The sequence below is a fragment of the Lodderomyces elongisporus genome, chromosome 4 (assembly GCF_030384665.1).
Source record: "Lodderomyces elongisporus chromosome 4, complete sequence".
Classification (NCBI taxonomy): domain Eukaryota; kingdom Fungi; phylum Ascomycota; class Pichiomycetes; order Serinales; family Debaryomycetaceae; genus Lodderomyces; species Lodderomyces elongisporus.
The window spans coordinates 956,541-975,077 of NC_083676.1; the positions used below are offsets into that span (position 1 = coordinate 956,541).

The following is an 18,537-nucleotide window of genomic DNA, read 5'->3' on the forward strand; positions in this document are numbered from 1 at the left end:
ACAAATCAAGTTTTATTCCACTCATGTCGGAGAACATCTTCCGAAAATCGCATGATGAAACGAAAAAGTGTCAAGAGGTGACAATTATGCAAAGGAAGCTGTTCGTGCAGATAAAGGAATATGTAAATGCAAGTGTTGGTAAAAGTCACGTGACTAGATTATACTTCAATTGAAGATGTATGGGAAAATGTGAGCATGGCGCATATCTTGGATCAGTTTCAGAGAAAATTTTACTTTTTTTTAAATAAAAAAGTGGCATTTTCACAACAAAATGTTGACGAAATTATTCTACAAATTTTGATCCTTCCCATAAATCCATTAAATTCTTATAGTCTACTATAATTGAAAACAAAAACGGAAAAAAGAATATAGAATTATTGACTAAACAGGTGTGCATTAACTACTTAATTGCTCATTTCTTACTCCAAATACTGTGCATAATCCTCTGGGGATGCGAATAAAGGCAAATCTTTGACTCTTTGGCGCTTAGACTTTTTACCCTTTTTCAAACTATCCTTTTCGTCTGCTCTAGAACGCTTTTTATTGGTTTTTTCAACCAATTCACTTTCTCCTTCCGTTTCCTCTTCTTCTTCGTCTTCTTCTTCAACTTCATCAACACCATTTAATGCATCAAGATCAACTTCTGAATCGCTAAACTCGTCATCCTGATTGATATTAAACATTTCTCTTTCTTCCTCGTCAAAATCGTCTTCTTCGTCCTCATCAAACGAACCCTCGTTCTCAGAAAAATCAACTTCACCAACAACATCTTCCCCGTCTTCATCGAGATCACTAGGTAACTCTCCTTCTCTTTCTCCGTCATTCTCCTGATCACCATCATCATCATCATCATCATCATCATCCATATCTGAAAAGTCAGCCTCGTCAAAATCTGAGAACCCTCCATCCGAAATATCATCCTCAACATCAGGTTTAGATTTAACCAAAGCTTTCCACACCTCTTCATCATCCATATCTCCGTCCCTTTCGATTTCGTCGTCTATATCAACATCTCCCACATCACCATCTTTATGAACCTTTTTGTTCTTTATTTTCTGAACTTTGGTAGTGAAATACTGATGGAAAAAACGCTCATCTGCTTTAATATCAGTCACTTTCTTGTTTAACCAATTTTCGGTATTTGCGGGTACTTCCTTATTAAGAACATTGGTTGACTTGACAAGTAAATCACCTGTATGCGTACCACCCAAAGGTTGCATAATCGACGACCCTTTGGTTTGTGCCTTCTGCTTAGCATTCTTATATACAAATCTATCCAAAAAGTGAGCAAGTGTGTACAAGCCGAGATCTGGCTTTGGTTGTGGAGTCCCATCAATGATTGATGATGCGTAAATTGCAACTGTTGGGTGGTAATGGTTCAAGAATTGGTTGATCTCCCAAAGTGACGAGTTTTGAGCATTTGCATGAGTAGGATCTCGCTTCTTAGGGTCGTACAAAGAATCGGGTGTAATCTCTTTTTCGTCTAAAGATTTTGGTTCTTGTTCTTGTTCTTGTTCTTGTTTTTGTTTTTGTTTTTGCACTTCCACTTGAGCTTGTTGTTTCTCACTCTCTTCATCTTGATCCGGTCGAGCAGCCTTCTCCACCAAAAGATCAAAAACTTCGGGAATGGTTTTCGATAATTCAATCAACAAAAACAACATACCAGCAATCGCACCCACATTGAGCCAATGCAAAATGACTTGCATTATTCTCTTGACAAATGCCAATACCCTGGGTACATTATCCTTATCGTGCTTAAGAGACTTGTATAGCAAATTCAAGTATATACCTTGCTTTGAAGTATTCACCAATCTTGAATCCAATAACGACTCGTACAAGGTTCTGTAGTATCTATCAGAATTGATTTTTTGCTGAGAAACAATATGGTTGATGAGCACTAATGCTTGGATAGCCGTATTGAAATTCGCACTATGGGTTATTTTGAAAAGTGTATCAAGGTGGACTTGGAACACATCATTGGGCAATTCAGAAAATGGAAAAGCACGGTTCAAACCAGTTAAAAGTGCAGAAAACATCTTGGTATTCTTCTCTTCAATTATCTCATGTTCAGTCTTTTCTTCTTTTTTAACTGATCTACCACCCTTCTTTCCCTTTTTAAAGTTTTTCCTGTTGTTGTGTCTACCCTTTTCAGATTTGCCAACTCCATTATTATTGGACTTGTCGCCCTCACCATCTTTTGACAACGAGTTTGATTCAAGAAGCACTTTTTCAAAAAGTGCAAAATACGTCTTGACCAAAGTATTGGCCAACTCTACTTCTTTTCTTGTAATAATTGTTTGATTGAGTGTAGTCACACCGTAATATTTGGAATGATCATCATTGTTGCTTTGAAAAATAATATCAATGACGGCATCAACAATGATCTTTTTCATTGCAGGATGAGCTTGCTGAAGCTGTAAGATGGAATATGAGGCCTTAGCAGAAACTTTGTTATCCATGTCACCCAATTTGTTTACACCAAGCTTGAGCAAATTCACTTCTTGTTCTGGTTTTGCACTCAACAAGTCAAATGTATGTGTTAATGCACTCATACGCACATGCACAATTGAGTCTTGTAATAATTTCTCCAAAATTTGAATGAATTTGAAATACCATTTTTTCAACATATCTTCAAAGTAGTATACAGCCAATCGCGAGTCAGAATCCTCCTTTGTCAAAGGTTGTTTATCAAAAGCAAGTAATTTTCTATCGGGTAACAATCCATTTAGAAGCAAATCCTTCATTGCAGTAATCGATTGCAATGCAGCGGTTCTGGATTTTTTCTCACAATAACCTAGTAAGGTCTCCATGGCTTTGATATTGTGCATTGGTGCTTCCTGTATCAACAATGTCAATGCTGAGATTTTATCATTCAAAGTACCACTCGTCAATATCTGAGACAAGAACTTTTTCTGCGAAGTATTTGAAGCAAATTCTTCAAGATAGGTCTTGTTGTCATTGTCCAAGGTCAATTTGGCTCGATCTAAGAGTCTTTCCCTGGCAAACCTATCCAACTTTGGCACTTCAACAGTTGGGAGAGAAAAACTATTATACCAATCCAATCTACTAGGAACTTTTAATTTATCGCTCGAAACAGACGAAAAATCGGATATTTCCAGTGGTGCTGTAACCGCTGGATCTGCTTCGTTGGTCTCCTTACCAGATTGTACATCTTCATTTGTATTGTTTTCGCTGCTTTCAAGAATTTCTTTGTTTTCATTTCCCTTGCTCTTGGATGAAGAGTTCAATGTTCCATCATCATAAACAAGTTCTGGAACATCTTCAGGCTCTTCCTCTTCCTCTTCCTCTTCTTCGTCGCTCAGCCCAGAAAAATCTGTCACTGAAACATTTGAGTCCTCGTTTTCTTGACTGTCCTCATCTTCTACTTCAGCATGTCCCTCAGCAGTAATTTCGCGACTATCATCATCGACTTCATCCTCCTTCTCCTCCTCTTCTTCTTCTTCTTCTTCTTCCTCTTCTTCTTCCTCTTCTTCTTCTTCCTCTTCTTCTTCTTCCTCTTCTTCAACCACAGGAACCTCACCATTGCCTAATCCGATTCCGTTCATAAATTTACTCAACTCATTGTTGAGTGACTTGTCCAGAGTTTGTTGTGAATCATCGCCAAATTCCATTTCACTCTCTTCACCGCTTTCAATACCAGCCAACAATTTCAAGTCTTCTTCAGTTGCACCTAAAGCTAATGCCTCTTGACGGAGAATATCATCGGTGGACTCTTCCTTTGGGTTTTCATTGGCTTTTTCCTTAAACTCCTTGTCTTCCTTTTTATTCAGCGTTTTTTGATTTTTTTTCAGTCCACGTTTGTCTTTCTTTCCTCTGCCTGTACTCCCAGGTTTCAGTTGATTTAATTTATTGGAAATCTTATCCTTAAGGTTGGACAAATTCAAACCAGTACTCATTGGAAAGGGAGTTCTAATCTATTTTTGTATTAAAGTTAGGTTGATAGCCTGGAAAGAAAATGTCTGTGTATCGGTATGTGTCTATTAATAAGTGAGTGTGTGTGTGTGTGTGTGTAATCTATAATACCGAGATGAGTTTCGTTATTTGTAAATTCTCATTTTTTTTTTTCTCTCTCTCAATTGTGATTTCGTGATGAGGTTCTCTACATGCGCGCGCGCGTGCGGCTTATGGACGAAGAAAATCTCGTTTTAAACTTTTTTATGTTTATAATTTTATCTATTTTTTGTGCGTACTCCTTTCTATGGGCTTTCCTTTGTTGGGCGCAACAATTCCCTTTTTCCCTCCACAAAATTTAGTTTTTAACAATCCACCAATCTATTGACTATTATTACTGCAGCAACTACACGAATCACAAGCATAAGCATAATTATTACAGTCTCTACTGGAACGTTACCAAACAAGTTCAAACGCTTGTTTTCCCCCTTCCCTTTTTTTTTGTTTTTCTTTCATCCCATCAAATGCGGAGAAATAAGTCACTTCAAGCATTTTTAGGAACACAACCAGAAACACAACAATAATTTTTTTTTTTAGAAAAAGAAAAAGAAAAAGAGTAAAGGATGAACCCAAGTTCTGATCCAGTAATGACCACGGCCTACCAAAACTCAATGAAACCGCGTGAAGAATATGAACTAACAGAGATGTATCCCGATTTGGCTGAATCGGTACCGATGCCTGTCTTTTTTGTAATGGGAGACACAGAGTGTGACAGAGAAGATGGAACTGGTTATAAAAATGGTAAAGCTTTTAACTCAACCTCTGGTATACTCAATTTAAAGACCCCTACATTTAAAAAAATTACATCTACTATGCCGAACGCCACTGTCAAATTCAACAAACAATTACAGGAGTTTGGATTTCAAGAACCATCCAAGATTAATAGCAAAAACAAAATACAGGACACTTACATACGACCGTTTGAAATTGCAAACACTAAAAACACAAACAAGAATGCAAGCGATTCAGAAATTGCCGTGAAACAATTCCTAGAGAGCAAGCAAATGCTAGTGGAGTATGATATGGATGAACAAGATTTCTTATTCTTGCAGGCGAGAAACAAGAAAACTACCAATGTTGTAAAGATTACACCTGAAGTATTTGAGATATTGATTAGCGCTTTGGAAACTGAATGGACCAAATTGGAACACACAATGAATTCCATGACTGGCGGAATAGATTCCAATGGGACTGATTCGTCAAAGAAACTTCTCACAATGGGACACAATAATGAAATGTATGGAAACGATGACGGAATTGAGCCTGGTTCGATATACGACCAAAGGTGTGCCGTGTGTAACGATAGTGATTGTGATAACACCAATGCTATAGTCTTTTGTGATGGATGCGACATTGCTGTACACCAGGAATGCTATGGGGTGGCATTTATCCCCGAAGGTTCATGGCTCTGTCGCAAGTGTATGATTAACAAGAACAAAAGCGTGACAGAATGTGTTTTTTGTCCTAGTACTACGGGAGCGTTTAAGCAGCTCGATAACAGTTTGTGGAGTCATGTGGTATGCGCACTATGGATTAATGAGTTGTATTTTGCCAATCCAATCTATATGGAACCGATTGAAGGTATAGATGCAATACCGAAAAGCCGATGGAAGTTGGCATGTTACATTTGCAAGCAAAGGGTCGGTGCATGTATACAATGTGCCAATCGCAACTGCTTTTTAGCATACCATGTCACTTGTGCCAAGCGGGCGGGCTTATATATGGAAATGACGCAAGGTATGAAAGGTGCACTCACCAACAAATTGACTTTGAAATCTTTTTGTGAAAAACATAGCCCGCCTCTGTTTGACACAGGTGGCGTAACAAAGGGGATAGAGCGAACAAGACGCTATTTCCGAGATACCAAGATATTGAAGCAAGAAAATGCAAAGCTCAAGACTGATCAGAAAATTGCTAATAAACTCAATGTATTCAAGTGGAAAACAGAGCAGGGCACACCCATTGCTCCCAAATTGTTTAGCGATGTCTTGGTTGGCCTAATGTATAAATTAAAGGTGGAAAATCAAGTTAGTTTACCGGAAGAGTCTTCAAGCCAAGTGCTCGAGCTTAGCAGGCTTCCCAATCGAACTAAAGAAGACATTTACCGTGACTTGCGTAATATTGCAAATGAGATGTGCAGATACTGGTGCTTGAAGCGGGAGTCCAAGAATGGAGCTCCGTTGGTGAGAAGAAACAATAATTTAATGTCAGCCAACTCCATTGTTTATGACTCCAATAATTTGGAGAATGATACCATGAGCTCGAGCCAGATTGCAGAAAAGATTGGTTTTGCAAATTTGCTAATCGACGACATTGAAAAGCTTATATCGATAAATGGCGATAACATTGGGCGACAAGAATACCTTGCTGCCATGGAGCTACTCAATCTTGAAATTGTCAAGACGGCATATTTTCCGTTACGCACGTTTATTGAAACAGTTGTAAACTCGCTTAGACAGCGGTATGACTTTAATGGTGCTATTTTCAATTACAAGCCTAAAGATGCATCTTGCAAAAGTCTTTTGCAGATTCTCGCAAAAAACGATCGCTTTGCTTACCATTCCATTGAAGAGTTTCAATCTGATATCAATAGCCTTAGTCTGTGCGTGTTTGCCGAGAACAGGCCCTCATTCATGGTGTATAAGCAAATGAAGAAATGGAAGAGGGATTTTGATGAGCGGGTGAAAAGTGTAGAATTTCGTGATGGAGACATTGTTCAATACCCGCGTTTGAATCTATGCGGTACTGAGACCACGTTTAAAGAGCCGAGCTATAGACGAATACTAGATGAAAATGAGTTGAGTGAAGTAGAGGACGATGAAATAGAGTCTGAAGAAAGCAAGAAGTTGCTTACAGAGTTTTTGGCAAAGTAAGGATTTGTAATTATTTTTTTTTTGCTAGGAAGGAAAGAGAATGAGATTGAGGAGTAAGAAGGAAAAGTAAGAAGGAAAAGTGAGAAGGAAAAGTGAGAGGGAAAAGTGAGAGGAAAATGGACTGGGTGTGGGTGTTTTTTAGTCATTTCCATGTAATTTATCAAATGATCGACAACTTTTGGTGAAGTAATGCAAATTATTACAAAGATAAGCTCAACAATTCTACATCCCACACGTAATTTTCCATTGTAAATACTATTGTAGTCAATATTGTTCTTTTTTATTCTTTTCATCCTATTTGCAATCACATAATTTTATGGTCCATGTTATTCATAAAATAATAAGAAAAGAAACATCGTTAACAATGATCCAAATGTAGTTTTAGCTACATGGGTATACGAAACCAAAGCTCACCAAGAAACACTTGTGTGTGGAATTTTTTCTTTTATTCATTTTCATCATTTCCACGCATGAATTATTACACGTTTGAAAGTTTTGTAAATCTTGTAGATACCAAATTCACAGGCTCACATCAACTTTTCGCGAATCTTGTTTATTTTGGTTTTTGTTTTTTTTTTTATTATTATTTTTTTTTTATTTTTTATTTAATTTATTATTTTCAGTAGTCGTGGCGGGTAGAGGAGATTAGGCGTGAAGGGAACGAAGGGATCAACTTTTGATAATCTTTTGCACACACACACACACACACACACACACACACACGTATACATACACAGTGCTCTTGACTGTGTTATTCAATACACGCCGCTTAGGGGGAGAGAGAGAGAGAGAGAAAAAATATATATATAAAAAATAGAAAAAGATAAACAAATGCCAAAGTTGTTGCAATAAATAAACAAAAAGTGGGCTGCCAAACTTTCCGTAAAAAAGACCCCATCAAAGATTTCTCACCATCAGAGGGTTTAGAAAAATTCACATACAGTAGAGGGTATTTGCTCATTATCAACCTATAAGGTTTGTCATTCGTTTATTCCAGCATCCCCACTGTTCATTTAGGCTTCCTTAGTCCTCCGATTTTGATTCCTATTCTTCCTACAAACACAAGCATACCCACTCATACACACATATTTACATTTACATTCACAAATATACACCTACACACGCAGAGAAAGAGACAGAGAGAGAGAGGGAGGAAGAGAGCCCAATTTTCTTTTCGAATCCAACTACCCTACATTCCTTTGATAAATACCATTTACCAGATTCATTCGCTGGCTGATTTTGCAACCACCTCGATCTGTAACTATTCACATTTGTTTATTTTTTTTAAAAAAAACCCCAAAATATACATTTCTCAGGTTGGCCAAGGCAGATTTTCAAGTGTGAAAGGAGGAGCAAGTGATTAGAAATATAGCTACAAAAGATACAAAAAGCGAATGAGTTTTCAGAGCATCAACCCCAGAGTTGATAATCTGTCAATTTATACCGAACGTGAAAACTATAATGAGAATAGTGCTCAGATAAGGAGCCCTGCCATTAAGCAAACTAATACACCAACCTCGGTATCCCGTCTGAAATCAAAACACTCTCATAAAAGAAGAGCAAGGCTACCTATAATCGTTGATGTAGCTCTTGATAGAAATGGTAAACAAGTTTATCAAGTTCACGAGACTACCAAATTGGTACGACTGGAAATGCCCAAATCCCTAAGCTTTTCTTCCAACTACCATGTGGGACAAGATGGAACTGTCACTCAGCCTCATGCTATGCCTAATGCTATGCCAAATACTATGCCACATTCTATGCCACATTCTATGCCTCATACCATGCCTCATACCATGCCTAATGCTAATTTGCCAAATACTGACCTACTTGCAGATAAAAGCAGTGGCTTGCAACATTATAAGTCTCAACAACACACTTCATCATATGCAGCTTCGCCTGCACATACCCACCTTATTGACGATGACATTTGGTCCCAGGATGTTGAACGCGCATTTGAGCATGTCCTTCAGTTTATACCCAAAAGCAACTCAAACAAGATCAAGATCGCTGGTAGATCGTGTGGTCGAAATGAATTGATTTCGGATTATATTTATGCTAAAACTGGGAAACGGAGAACTAAAAAACAAGTATCGTCGCATATACAAGTCATCAAGAATTTGGGGCAAAAGACTTCCATCATACAATTGATAAATGACGGGCCCACATTTTCAAATGAAGAAGATAAGGAGAAGATGATGAAAATTTTCGAAAAGGTGTTTACCAGGATATACCTCGATATGTCAATTGGAGTTGATGATGTGCGAAGAGGAAGTTTGATGGATGATGAACAAGAGGATGAAGTTTCTAAAAGTCAACAGAGGCGCCGGAGAAGAAGGACAAAGATGACAACGGCAACAACGGCAACAACGGCAACAACGGCGACAACGCTAACAGGCAATAACAATAGCGATATAGATGCATCGAATATTGTGGTAAATCAATTCGCAATGTCGTTACAAAAAGAGCCTGATCATTCTAGTTGTTCACTATTGACCAAGTTTACTTCACTTGCGACGGATTTACCTAAAAAACAATTCAATCCCGAAATTTTTGTAAAGTTCCCCGATATGCGCGAATTTGTACACCGACCCAATATTGCAGTGATCCATAATACCGTGAACCTTTTCATTCCCGAAATACCGACCGATAAAGAAGTTGCCAGTCTCGACTCTATGTATGAACTTCGAAGCACACCAAATACTATTGAACTGGCCAAACTGACCAAACTGACCAAACTGTTCAACTCATTTACTAGTATTTACTCATTTGGTAAGCCCGTTTTCAAGTTTGAAGATTCCCATTTCAAGCTTTATGAAAAACGCAACTTTCTTCCTGAGTTTTGGAAGCCATTTTTATGCTCTTTAGCTGGTACCAGCTCGTCAAATCTAGATTTAATTTTCAGCGGGTTAACGATGAAACAAATCATTTACGAGTCAAAGGGCTTGAAGCATGAACATGACTCAAGTTACACCTCAAAATCAAGGATACGCGTCATTTTACTTTGGGAATTTAGTCGTGTGCATAGACTCGAGGATGGTTTTACTACTTCCATTCCAATCTTGTTAAAAACACCAGATATGCCAAGCTTATTGAATCCAGACATAGGCGACGAATTTCAAAGAATTGATAGAAACATGGGCCGAGGAACTTTCGAGGCCACTAATTTGCCTCTCTCCGTGACAGATAAACCTAACAATAACGAAAACATTCTGCAAAGACAAGTATCGGGTCCAGCTATACCACCACCATTACCACTAGGAGCAGCAACAGCAGCAACAGCAACAGCAACAGCAGCAACAGCAACAGCAACAGCAGCAACAACGATTCCAGCTGCTCCTATAGCTGCATCATCTTTAAGCTCGGCTCATGTACCCAGCCATCTACCTGCTTTTGTACCTGGCCAAGGTTTGGCTCTTGCTCGAGACCAATCTGGGTATGTGTGGAGGCATCCTCTAACACATCACCCTAACAGTCAACTCGTCAACCAATCACTGATCCAAAATCAGTTTCAGTTTCTATCGTCTCAACAACAAGGTTACCCACCAAATGTCAACTATGCTAATCCAAATAGTGGTCAAATAGTTTACTTTGACCATCCTCTGTCTATGGAGACTCATCATACGTATAGTGGTACCAATTATGTTCCCGAAGAACACTATCAACCTACCGGCGATGAGTATCACCATCAGTGATTGATGGATATCTTATCACAGGTGACGATTGTTTTACCCCTTCATTTCGTAGATTTACTTTCATTTTAAAATTAGTATTATTATTAATATATAAGCCGTATTTATTTATGCATTATATCTATGCGTTATGTTTTTTTTTCCAAGGGGAAGGCAACAATTGCATTCTCTGTTCATAAACATTGAATATATAGATTCTACAAAAGAATAAATGAATGAAAAAGGGAAAAGGAAAAAGGAGAAAAGAAAAAGGAAAAACAAAAGGAAACGAAAGAAACTAGTGGAAAACATGAGAAAATTTCACTCTAAATCCGTATCCATGGAAAACCAATGGTAGGTAAAAGATAAATTGGTTATCGAGGGCCGTTTCCTTTTTATTTGAAATAGGGTCTTGCATTTGACTTGTTTGCAACTAATGTTCATTTTCTGCCTTAACATTTTTTTTTTGATTTTTTTCTTTTTTGTTTGGTTTTGTCTACTTTGATTTCGCATTTTTGCAACTCCTTCTCTACTCCACACTAAGATTGGAAAATTGTATATATGTATATATATTATGTATATATTTTCTGACTCCTTTTTTTTTTCTCTTGCCCGCACTATTCTTATCGTACCCTTTGGTGAATGAAGGAGATGTTGTGAAACATCTTTGCAACTTTTTTAGACTTGTATCTTGAATTTTCGAATCTTTCAGATCCTCTATCCATACTCCTATATAACAAACATACAATACTACTTTCAAACTTTTTTTACATCTTCCTTCCCCCCCCCCGCAAAATTATATATACACACACACATATCGATGGATAGCAAAAGTATTGGAATTCTTGGAGGCGGCCAGCTTGGTCGTATGATTGTTGAAGCAGCACACCGTCTCAATATCAAAACAGTAATTCTTGATGCTCCTGAATCGCCAGCTAAACAAATTAACGCATTGGATGAACATGTTGATGGTTCATTTACTGACTACTCTTCAATCGAGAAATTGGCTGAGAAAGTTGATATCCTCACTGTTGAGATTGAACATGTTGATGTTGATGCATTGAAAAGGATTCAGACCAAATTCCCCAAAATAGAAATCTATCCATTACCAGAAACAATCAAGTTGATCCAGGACAAATATTTACAAAAACAGCACTTGATACAGCATGGTGTTGCCGTAACAGAATCTCAAGCCGTTGCCGAGAATAGTGCTGCAGATTTGGAAAAGATTGGGGAAGAATATGGCTACCCATTCATGTTGAAATCGCGCACATTGGCCTATGATGGAAGAGGCAACTTTGTTGTCAAGGACAAGTCGTATATCCCAAAAGCGTTGGAATTTTTAGCGGAGCGTCCCTTGTATGCCGAGAAATGGTGTCCATTCACCATGGAATTAGCCGTGATGGTTGTAAGATCAATTGAAGGAGAAGTATTTGCTTATCCTACAGTGGAAACTGTACACCAGAACAATATCTGCCACTTGGTTTATGCACCAGCTAGAATCACTGACACGTTGGCTAAAAAGGCTCAGTTACTTGCACAGAATGCAGTGAAGTCCTTCCCTGGATGTGGTATCTTTGGTGTTGAGATGTTTTTGTTACCTAGTGGAGAGTTGCTCATCAATGAAATCGCACCAAGACCACACAATTCCGGACACTATACTATTGATGCGTGTGTTACGTCGCAATTTGAAGCACATGTTAGAGCAGTCGCTGGTTTACCTATGCCCAAAGGTTTTACTGATTTTTCAACCTCCATCACCAATGCCATTATGTTGAATGTGTTGGGAGACAAGGAGACCCCAAATAAGGAGTTGGAAACTTGCCGAAGAGCATTAGAGACACCTCATGCATCGGTTTACTTGTACGGCAAGACGACTCGTCCTGAAAGGAAAATGGGACATATCAATATTGTCTCGTCATCAATGGGTGATGCAGAAAATCGGTTATCGTACATCATGGGAGAGAGCAAGAAAATACCTGAGGTTCCAGAGTCGGAAAGAGTTCAACCATTGGTTGGAATAATTATGGGTTCTGACTCGGACTTGCCAGTGATGGCTGTTGGTGCACGTATCTTGAAACAATTTAATGTACCATTTGAAGTCACCATTGTTAGTGCACATCGTACACCACACCGTATGTCGCAATATGCAATTGACGCGCCAAAGCGTGGTTTGAAATGTATTATTGCCGGTGCTGGAGGTGCTGCTCATTTACCGGGAATGGTTGCAGCAATGACACCATTACCTGTGATTGGTGTGCCTGTGAAGGGTTCAACTTTGGATGGTGTGGATTCGTTGCATTCGATAGTCCAGATGCCAAGAGGCATACCTGTTGCCACTGTTGCCATAAATAACAGTACAAACGCCGCGTTATTGGCGATCAGGATTCTTGGTGCAGCCGATTCACACTGGTTGAATGAAATGAGCACGTATATGAACAACATGGAATCTGAGGTTTTGGGAAAGGCAGAGGTATTGGAAGATATCGGGTACGAAGACTACCTTACTGATAAGCTCAAAAAGTGATTAGCTAAAAAATAAAAACAAAAACAAAAACAAAAATAAAAAACAGAGATAAAATTAGTAAATGAATAAGAGAAGGAAAGTAAATGAATAGAGAAATAGAAAGAGAGATAAAGAAATATCGATATTGTCATTTGTGTAGATGTGCAAAATTCAATATTTAAATTAGCAAAGTTAACAAAGTCATTTAAGTTAACAAGATGTATGACGTTAACAAGATTTATGAAGTTAACAAGATTTATAAAATTAAAAAAAAAATATTAAATTGTAAAAACATATTAATGTACAGATTGAATTGAAATCAGCTTTTGTTTGATGCATTCGTAACTCATAAAAGATGTTTGAGCTTAAGCAGCTCCATGGAAGAAAAAAACCAAGTAAAGTTTCGTGATCCTTGAATGATGGGTAGGAATAAAAGAAGCAGTTGAATTTAAAATTTCATAACCTTTTTCTTGACTCTTTTTTTCAACTGATCCTGCTTGTATCGCTGAGAATTGGAACTTCTCCAACCAGAGGTGCTAATCTTCTTTTCTTTCTTCTCTGCATCAACATCCATTGCTGCTGCTGCTGCTGCATCAGTAGCATCAGAAGCATCCTTATCCTTGCCTTCGTTCTCTTTTTCCTCTTTCTTTTTTGCTTCTTGCTTCAATGTCTCTTGATGTAACTTTTCTGCTATCCTCTGGTTCCTTGCATCGACGAATTTGGCAAATTCACCTTTACGTTTAACAGATTTTGCTTGAAGCTTCGACTTTGACCTAAGTGATTTAGCCATTTGTTGTAGATTGATTGTGTTGATGATATATGCTATAGAAATAGATGCAATAAGTTGTATTGTCAAACTCAAACCTCTAACTTCAAAACTAGCTGATCTGACCTATATATCAATATTAAATGAGATGAGCTTTTAGATGAGATGGGATATGCAGGATGCGATATGTATTCTGTGCTCGCTGCTCTATGCTCTATCTGTGTTCTGTTATCCGTATTCCATATCCTCTATTTTGATGTGTAAATATAAGCATCACACTAATCTAAGTAAATGCAAGTTGTCAAAACTGTCACGTGTTTACAAAGATATTTAGGGCTTTACATTGTTTAATTTTTAAATATTCAAATTTTTTTTCAAGTATTCAAAGATTCAGGGTAAAAAAAAAACAAAGAGAAAGAGTGCGACACATAGTTAACTTTGTAAATAGAGTGAGAGAAAATGTACAATAGTATAGGTTTTGTGTATGTCTTTATATATGGTGGACAGAAATAATAGTAGTGAAATTGGAAAGGGGGGGAGAAAAAACAAACAGAGAGAGAGAGAGAGAGAGAAAAAAAAAATATTACTACCTCAAAAAAGAAATATAGTACAGAGAGAGAGAGAGGAGAGAGAGTCACAATTAATTGTAAAGGGAGAGTCAACACCCACATAGTTAAGAAAACTTTGATCTACTCACACGACTAGCTGAGTGCGAAGGAAGAAAAAAAAATTGTGAAGCTACTATCACTTCAAATTTTATTCCACTAGAGATTGGAAAAAGAGGTTCTCTTAACACTTAGTTTGCAAGACAACACTACAAGGGGAAAAATGTATGTTCAACAAACCACTAGCAGGCCATCTGGATATGAAGAAATGAGGAAAAGAGTAAGAACGAGAGGAAAAGATTGAGTGGGAATGAGCTGAAGAGGAATCAATGACGGGAAAGTGTGAATCAAGGAGTTTGGAGAAATGAGATTGCTTGGAAATGGAGAGCCATTATCAATTTGGAAGGCAAACGAGTCCATCTCATTCTTTAGCAGAATGAATTAGATTTTGAATGGATTACGAGATTGTGTTTACGGCTTGATCGAGTGCTTTACCAAAACACTTTGAGAGAAATCTTGGCTATGGAGGTCATTAGACTTTGAATCTCATCAAGTTTTTTTTTGACCGGTGGCAATAATCAATTTTTTTTTCTCTTATTTCCTTGCTCGTCACTTGATTTCAATATTTCACCGCCAATACTACCACAACAACGATCAACGATCAACTATCAGCTTTCCCGTCTTTTTTTTCCTCTTTAACTTTTTCATACAAGCAATGCCTGGCTTTTTGATCCTTTTTCTTTTTCTTTTTCTTTTTCTTTCTAGGTCCAAAGATAAATACTTGAATTTCTGATTACTAACTAATATTTTTTTTCTTGTTCAGGGCTAATTTAAGAACTCAAAAGAGACTCGCCGCAAGTGTCGTTGGTGTTGGTAAGAGAAAGATTTGGCTCGATCCTAATGAGACCACTGAAATCTCCAACGCTAACTCTCGTGCTGCTATTCGTAAATTGTACAAGAACGGTACTATTGTTAAGAAGCCAAACACTGTCCACTCCCGTTCCAGAGCTAGAGCTTTGAAAGAATCCAAGGCTCAAGGTAGACACATGGGTTACGGTAAGAGAAAGGGTACCAAGGATGCTCGTATGCCACAACAAGTTTTGTGGATGAGAAGATTGAGAGTGTTGAGAAAATTGTTGGCCAAGTACAGAGATGCTGGTAAGATTGACAAGCACCTTTACCACAACTTGTACAAGGCTGCTAAGGGTAACACATTCAAGCACAAGAGATCATTGGTTGAGCACATCATCACCGCTAAGGCTGAGGCATTGCGTGAGAAGGCATTGAAAGACGAGGCTGAAGCTAGAAGAGTCAGAAACAGAGCTGCTAGAGAAAGAAGACAACAAAGAATTGCTGAAAAGAGAGAAGCTTTGTTTGCTGAAGAAGCTTAAACGGTGTGTTTCTTTTCTTACTTTTATCATGATGATGTCTAGGTGAATTCAATCGAGGAAAAATGAGAAGGGCACGAAACAGTGTGCTTTGTCATGGGCCTTTGTATTTTAATTAGTTTTATAAAGAGCAATATAACCTTTCGGGAGATTTCTTTGTGTTATGTACATGTAGAGATTATGTTTTGTTTTCAAATGTATTTTTTTTTTCTGAAAAAATATATCAATAGTTTTGGAGTCGACTTGTTTGTTTGTTTGTTTGTTGTTGTTTTTTTTTTTGGTATTTTGTTTTTATTGCTTTATGGAAGTGTCAGAGTAAATTAGTAAAGTCTAGTTTGAAAAAAATTGAGAAAAGATTATATGAGAAATTGAATTATATTTCTTTTTTTTTTTATTTCAAGTCATAAGTGGTGTATTAAAGACATATCGAAAGAACTAAATAAATTTATACATATATATGTGTATGTATGTGTATGTGTGTGTAATTGTATGAGGAATTTGTCTGTCTGTAAGTGCATCTAATCTTAAAAGATTGGCACATTATTTGAGGATTGCAGATGGACAATGGAGGATTAACAATTGTTGATTATTATTTTTTTTTTTTTGATGAATGACTGTTGTTTATAGTCGGTGACCTGGAACGAGACTAAACAAAACGGTGAATATAGCGGTCATTACCAAGATCAAAAACATCACCCACAAACTTCTCTTGACAATGAATTTGTAGATGAATTTCTCTTCAATCCTCAATATTGATTTGCCATTGCTTTTGGAAAATGTCTCCAGTAGTCCCAACCATGCTAAAATGGGGTCGACCAAGTAAATCGAGGATATGATGAAATAAAATGCAATGAAAAAAGGTGCAACTATAACTGGACGTAAGCCTTTTCTGTAATTCAAGAATACAAATATAAAGCTAATCCAAAATGCGCCAAAGAGGAAAAAAAAGCCTGTAATGATTCTTCCAAAGTTGGAGTGGTTGATATTTCGTGTAGCAGTAAAGTCGAGAAATTTTGGCAAATGGTCATTCTCCAATTTGTTAAAGACAAATGTCTTGACATAATTGAAAATATCTGGGTCATCACGTCCATCAACTTCAATCAGTTTAATGATGTATGAATTCAATTGTGGTGGCAAGTTGAGGTTCTTTTCCGAGTCCTCGACAAAGTACTTGAGAAGTAAATTGTGTGATGATCCTCTCAAGTTATCACGAGTGACAAATGACGAGGCTTTATTGGACATAGCTGGAGAATCCCTGATAAGTCTTTCCAAAAGCGATGGATTGATAACCGATGCTCTTTTGTTTTTGGGTTGCGGGTACACCAAGTTTCCTGTATCTCCAAACATATTGGGTGGTTGTGCGAGAGGTTGTGTGTTTTGCATATTATGTATCTGTTGCTGGTGATTAGTGTCCGTATTAGCATTAGCATTAGCATTAAAGTTGTTATTGTTGTTATTGTTGTTGTTGTTGCTGTTGCTGTTTAGTGAAACATATTTAGATGCATGTACTGCACGATCTGCTTGGCCGATATCCAATTGGTTGTCATATAAAGAGTCGCCAGAGTGTGGGTGCAAGTCAACACTGCTATCATCGTCTTCGTGGTCATGGTCATGGTCATGGTCGCGATCGAGAAAGTCGTCGTCATTGTATTGGTCAATCAAGTGGGATTGTGAGCTGACTCGTTTCTCTTGTCGTTGCAGATGCTTTAGCTTTGGCAGTGGTTGTTGTGGTAAAAAGGGGTTGTTTGATCTCGACCCTAGACTAGCAGAAGACCTAGCACTTGTTTGAAACGCAGGTGAGAGTGGACTTTGAAGTGGCTCATTTGAGTATCTATTTTCGGCATCGGTCTCGGCATTGTATTGTTCAATCAACTCTTTTAGTTTTGGATCGATATTGTCCAAGCTAATGTCACCTCTCAAGAATGCAGATAATCTGTGTGAATCGTTTTCCTCCAAGATATTGTCATTGATAATGAGATCTAGCAAGATGGATGAGCTTAGCGACTTGTGTTTTTGAGATGTCTCTGATATTGGTCTGGCTCCTGAACTTTGTCTATTTGAGGGGATACTTGGTGAGTCGGAGCTGCGATGCATTGCATTTCTTGGCGCTGAAAACCGTTGCTGTGACTGTTGTTGTGACTGTTGTTGTTGTGCCTGTGGTTGTTGTTGTGACTGTTGTGACTGTTGTGACTGTTGTTGCAAATCCAATGTATCATTAGTGTAAGCACCGCTTTGGTGGCTCTGGCTCAAACGGTTGTTATTGTGGTGGCTAAAAGTGCCTGATTGCCGTACTATCGAGTCTCTCAAGCCTTTGACATAGTGTTTACACAAGTTCAAGTGGTTGATCAAGTCGAACCAGAAATCCAAGTAGTCGACTTTTCCTTCGACATCCTTCATAAACTGGTAAAATGTAAACAAGTCTACTGGCGACTTTGACTTGTTGGCTAGGATCTCGCCCAAGGTGGGTAGCCTGTTCAAGTGTATACTTTGATTCGTTCCATTCAAGTTATTTAGGTTCGATAAGTAGTTGGAATTGGGGAAATTCAGCTGATACTTTTCGTCATACATGATACTGGATGACTAAGTAGTCCTTTTTAATTCGATGTTGTTTTTTTTCTATTCTATTCTTTTGCGGTGGCGTTTGTTTGTGTTGTACTGCTGGTGATATTAGTTGAATACCAAAGTCAAAGAAATGGTGTAACAGTCCAAAAAAAAAACAGAAAAAAAAAAATAGAAGAATGGGAGTAAGGGTTTTT

At 37.8% G+C, this 18,537-nt stretch overlaps 7 protein-coding genes across 7 annotated transcripts; 4 read left to right on the forward strand and 3 right to left on the reverse strand. All coding sequences in view use genetic code 12, as the record gives it.

Moving 5' to 3' along the window:
* Positions 1–419: 419 nt before the first annotated feature.
* MAK21 (RNA-binding ribosome biosynthesis protein mak21) lies at positions 420–3,917 on the reverse strand (the record flags this gene model as incomplete). Its single annotated transcript, XM_001526054.2, has 1 exon — positions 420–3,917. The coding sequence occupies one exon, from the start codon at positions 3,915–3,917 to the stop codon at positions 420–422; it is 3,498 nt and encodes a 1,165-aa protein (XP_001526104.2).
* Positions 3,918–4,559: 642 nt separating this feature from the next.
* On the forward strand, positions 4,560–6,845 carry PVL30_003510 (uncharacterized protein; the record flags this gene model as incomplete). The annotated part of the gene is made up of 1 exon (XM_001526057.2): positions 4,560–6,845. One exon carries the CDS (start codon positions 4,560–4,562, stop codon positions 6,843–6,845), a length of 2,286 nt encoding a protein of 761 aa, XP_001526107.2.
* Positions 6,846–8,239: 1,394 nt separating this feature from the next.
* Positions 8,240–10,540, forward strand: PVL30_003511 (uncharacterized protein; the record flags this gene model as incomplete). The annotated part of the gene is made up of 1 exon (XM_001526058.1): positions 8,240–10,540. One exon carries the CDS (start codon positions 8,240–8,242, stop codon positions 10,538–10,540), a length of 2,301 nt encoding a protein of 766 aa, XP_001526108.2.
* Positions 10,541–11,336: 796 nt separating this feature from the next.
* ADE2 (phosphoribosylaminoimidazole carboxylase ade2) lies at positions 11,337–13,043 on the forward strand (the record flags this gene model as incomplete). Its single annotated transcript, XM_001526059.1, has 1 exon — positions 11,337–13,043. The coding sequence occupies one exon, from the start codon at positions 11,337–11,339 to the stop codon at positions 13,041–13,043; it is 1,707 nt and encodes a 568-aa protein (XP_001526109.1).
* A 427-nt stretch (positions 13,044–13,470) lies between these two features.
* Positions 13,471–13,812, reverse strand: PVL30_003513 (uncharacterized protein; the record flags this gene model as incomplete). Its single annotated transcript, XM_001526060.1, has 1 exon — positions 13,471–13,812. One exon carries the CDS (start codon positions 13,810–13,812, stop codon positions 13,471–13,473), a length of 342 nt encoding a protein of 113 aa, XP_001526110.1.
* Positions 13,813–14,845: 1,033 nt separating this feature from the next.
* On the forward strand, positions 14,846–15,784 carry RPL19A (60S ribosomal protein L19A; the record flags this gene model as incomplete). The annotated part of the gene is made up of 2 exons (XM_061119488.1): positions 14,846–14,862; positions 15,217–15,784. 2 exons carry the CDS (start codon positions 14,846–14,848, stop codon positions 15,782–15,784), a joined length of 585 nt encoding a protein of 194 aa, XP_060975471.1.
* Positions 15,785–16,402: 618 nt separating this feature from the next.
* On the reverse strand, positions 16,403–18,349 carry RAX1 (Bud site selection protein, Revert to axial protein 1; the record flags this gene model as incomplete). The annotated part of the gene is made up of 1 exon (XM_001526061.1): positions 16,403–18,349. The coding sequence occupies one exon, from the start codon at positions 18,347–18,349 to the stop codon at positions 16,403–16,405; it is 1,947 nt and encodes a 648-aa protein (XP_001526111.2).
* Positions 18,350–18,537: the final 188 nt, after the last annotated feature.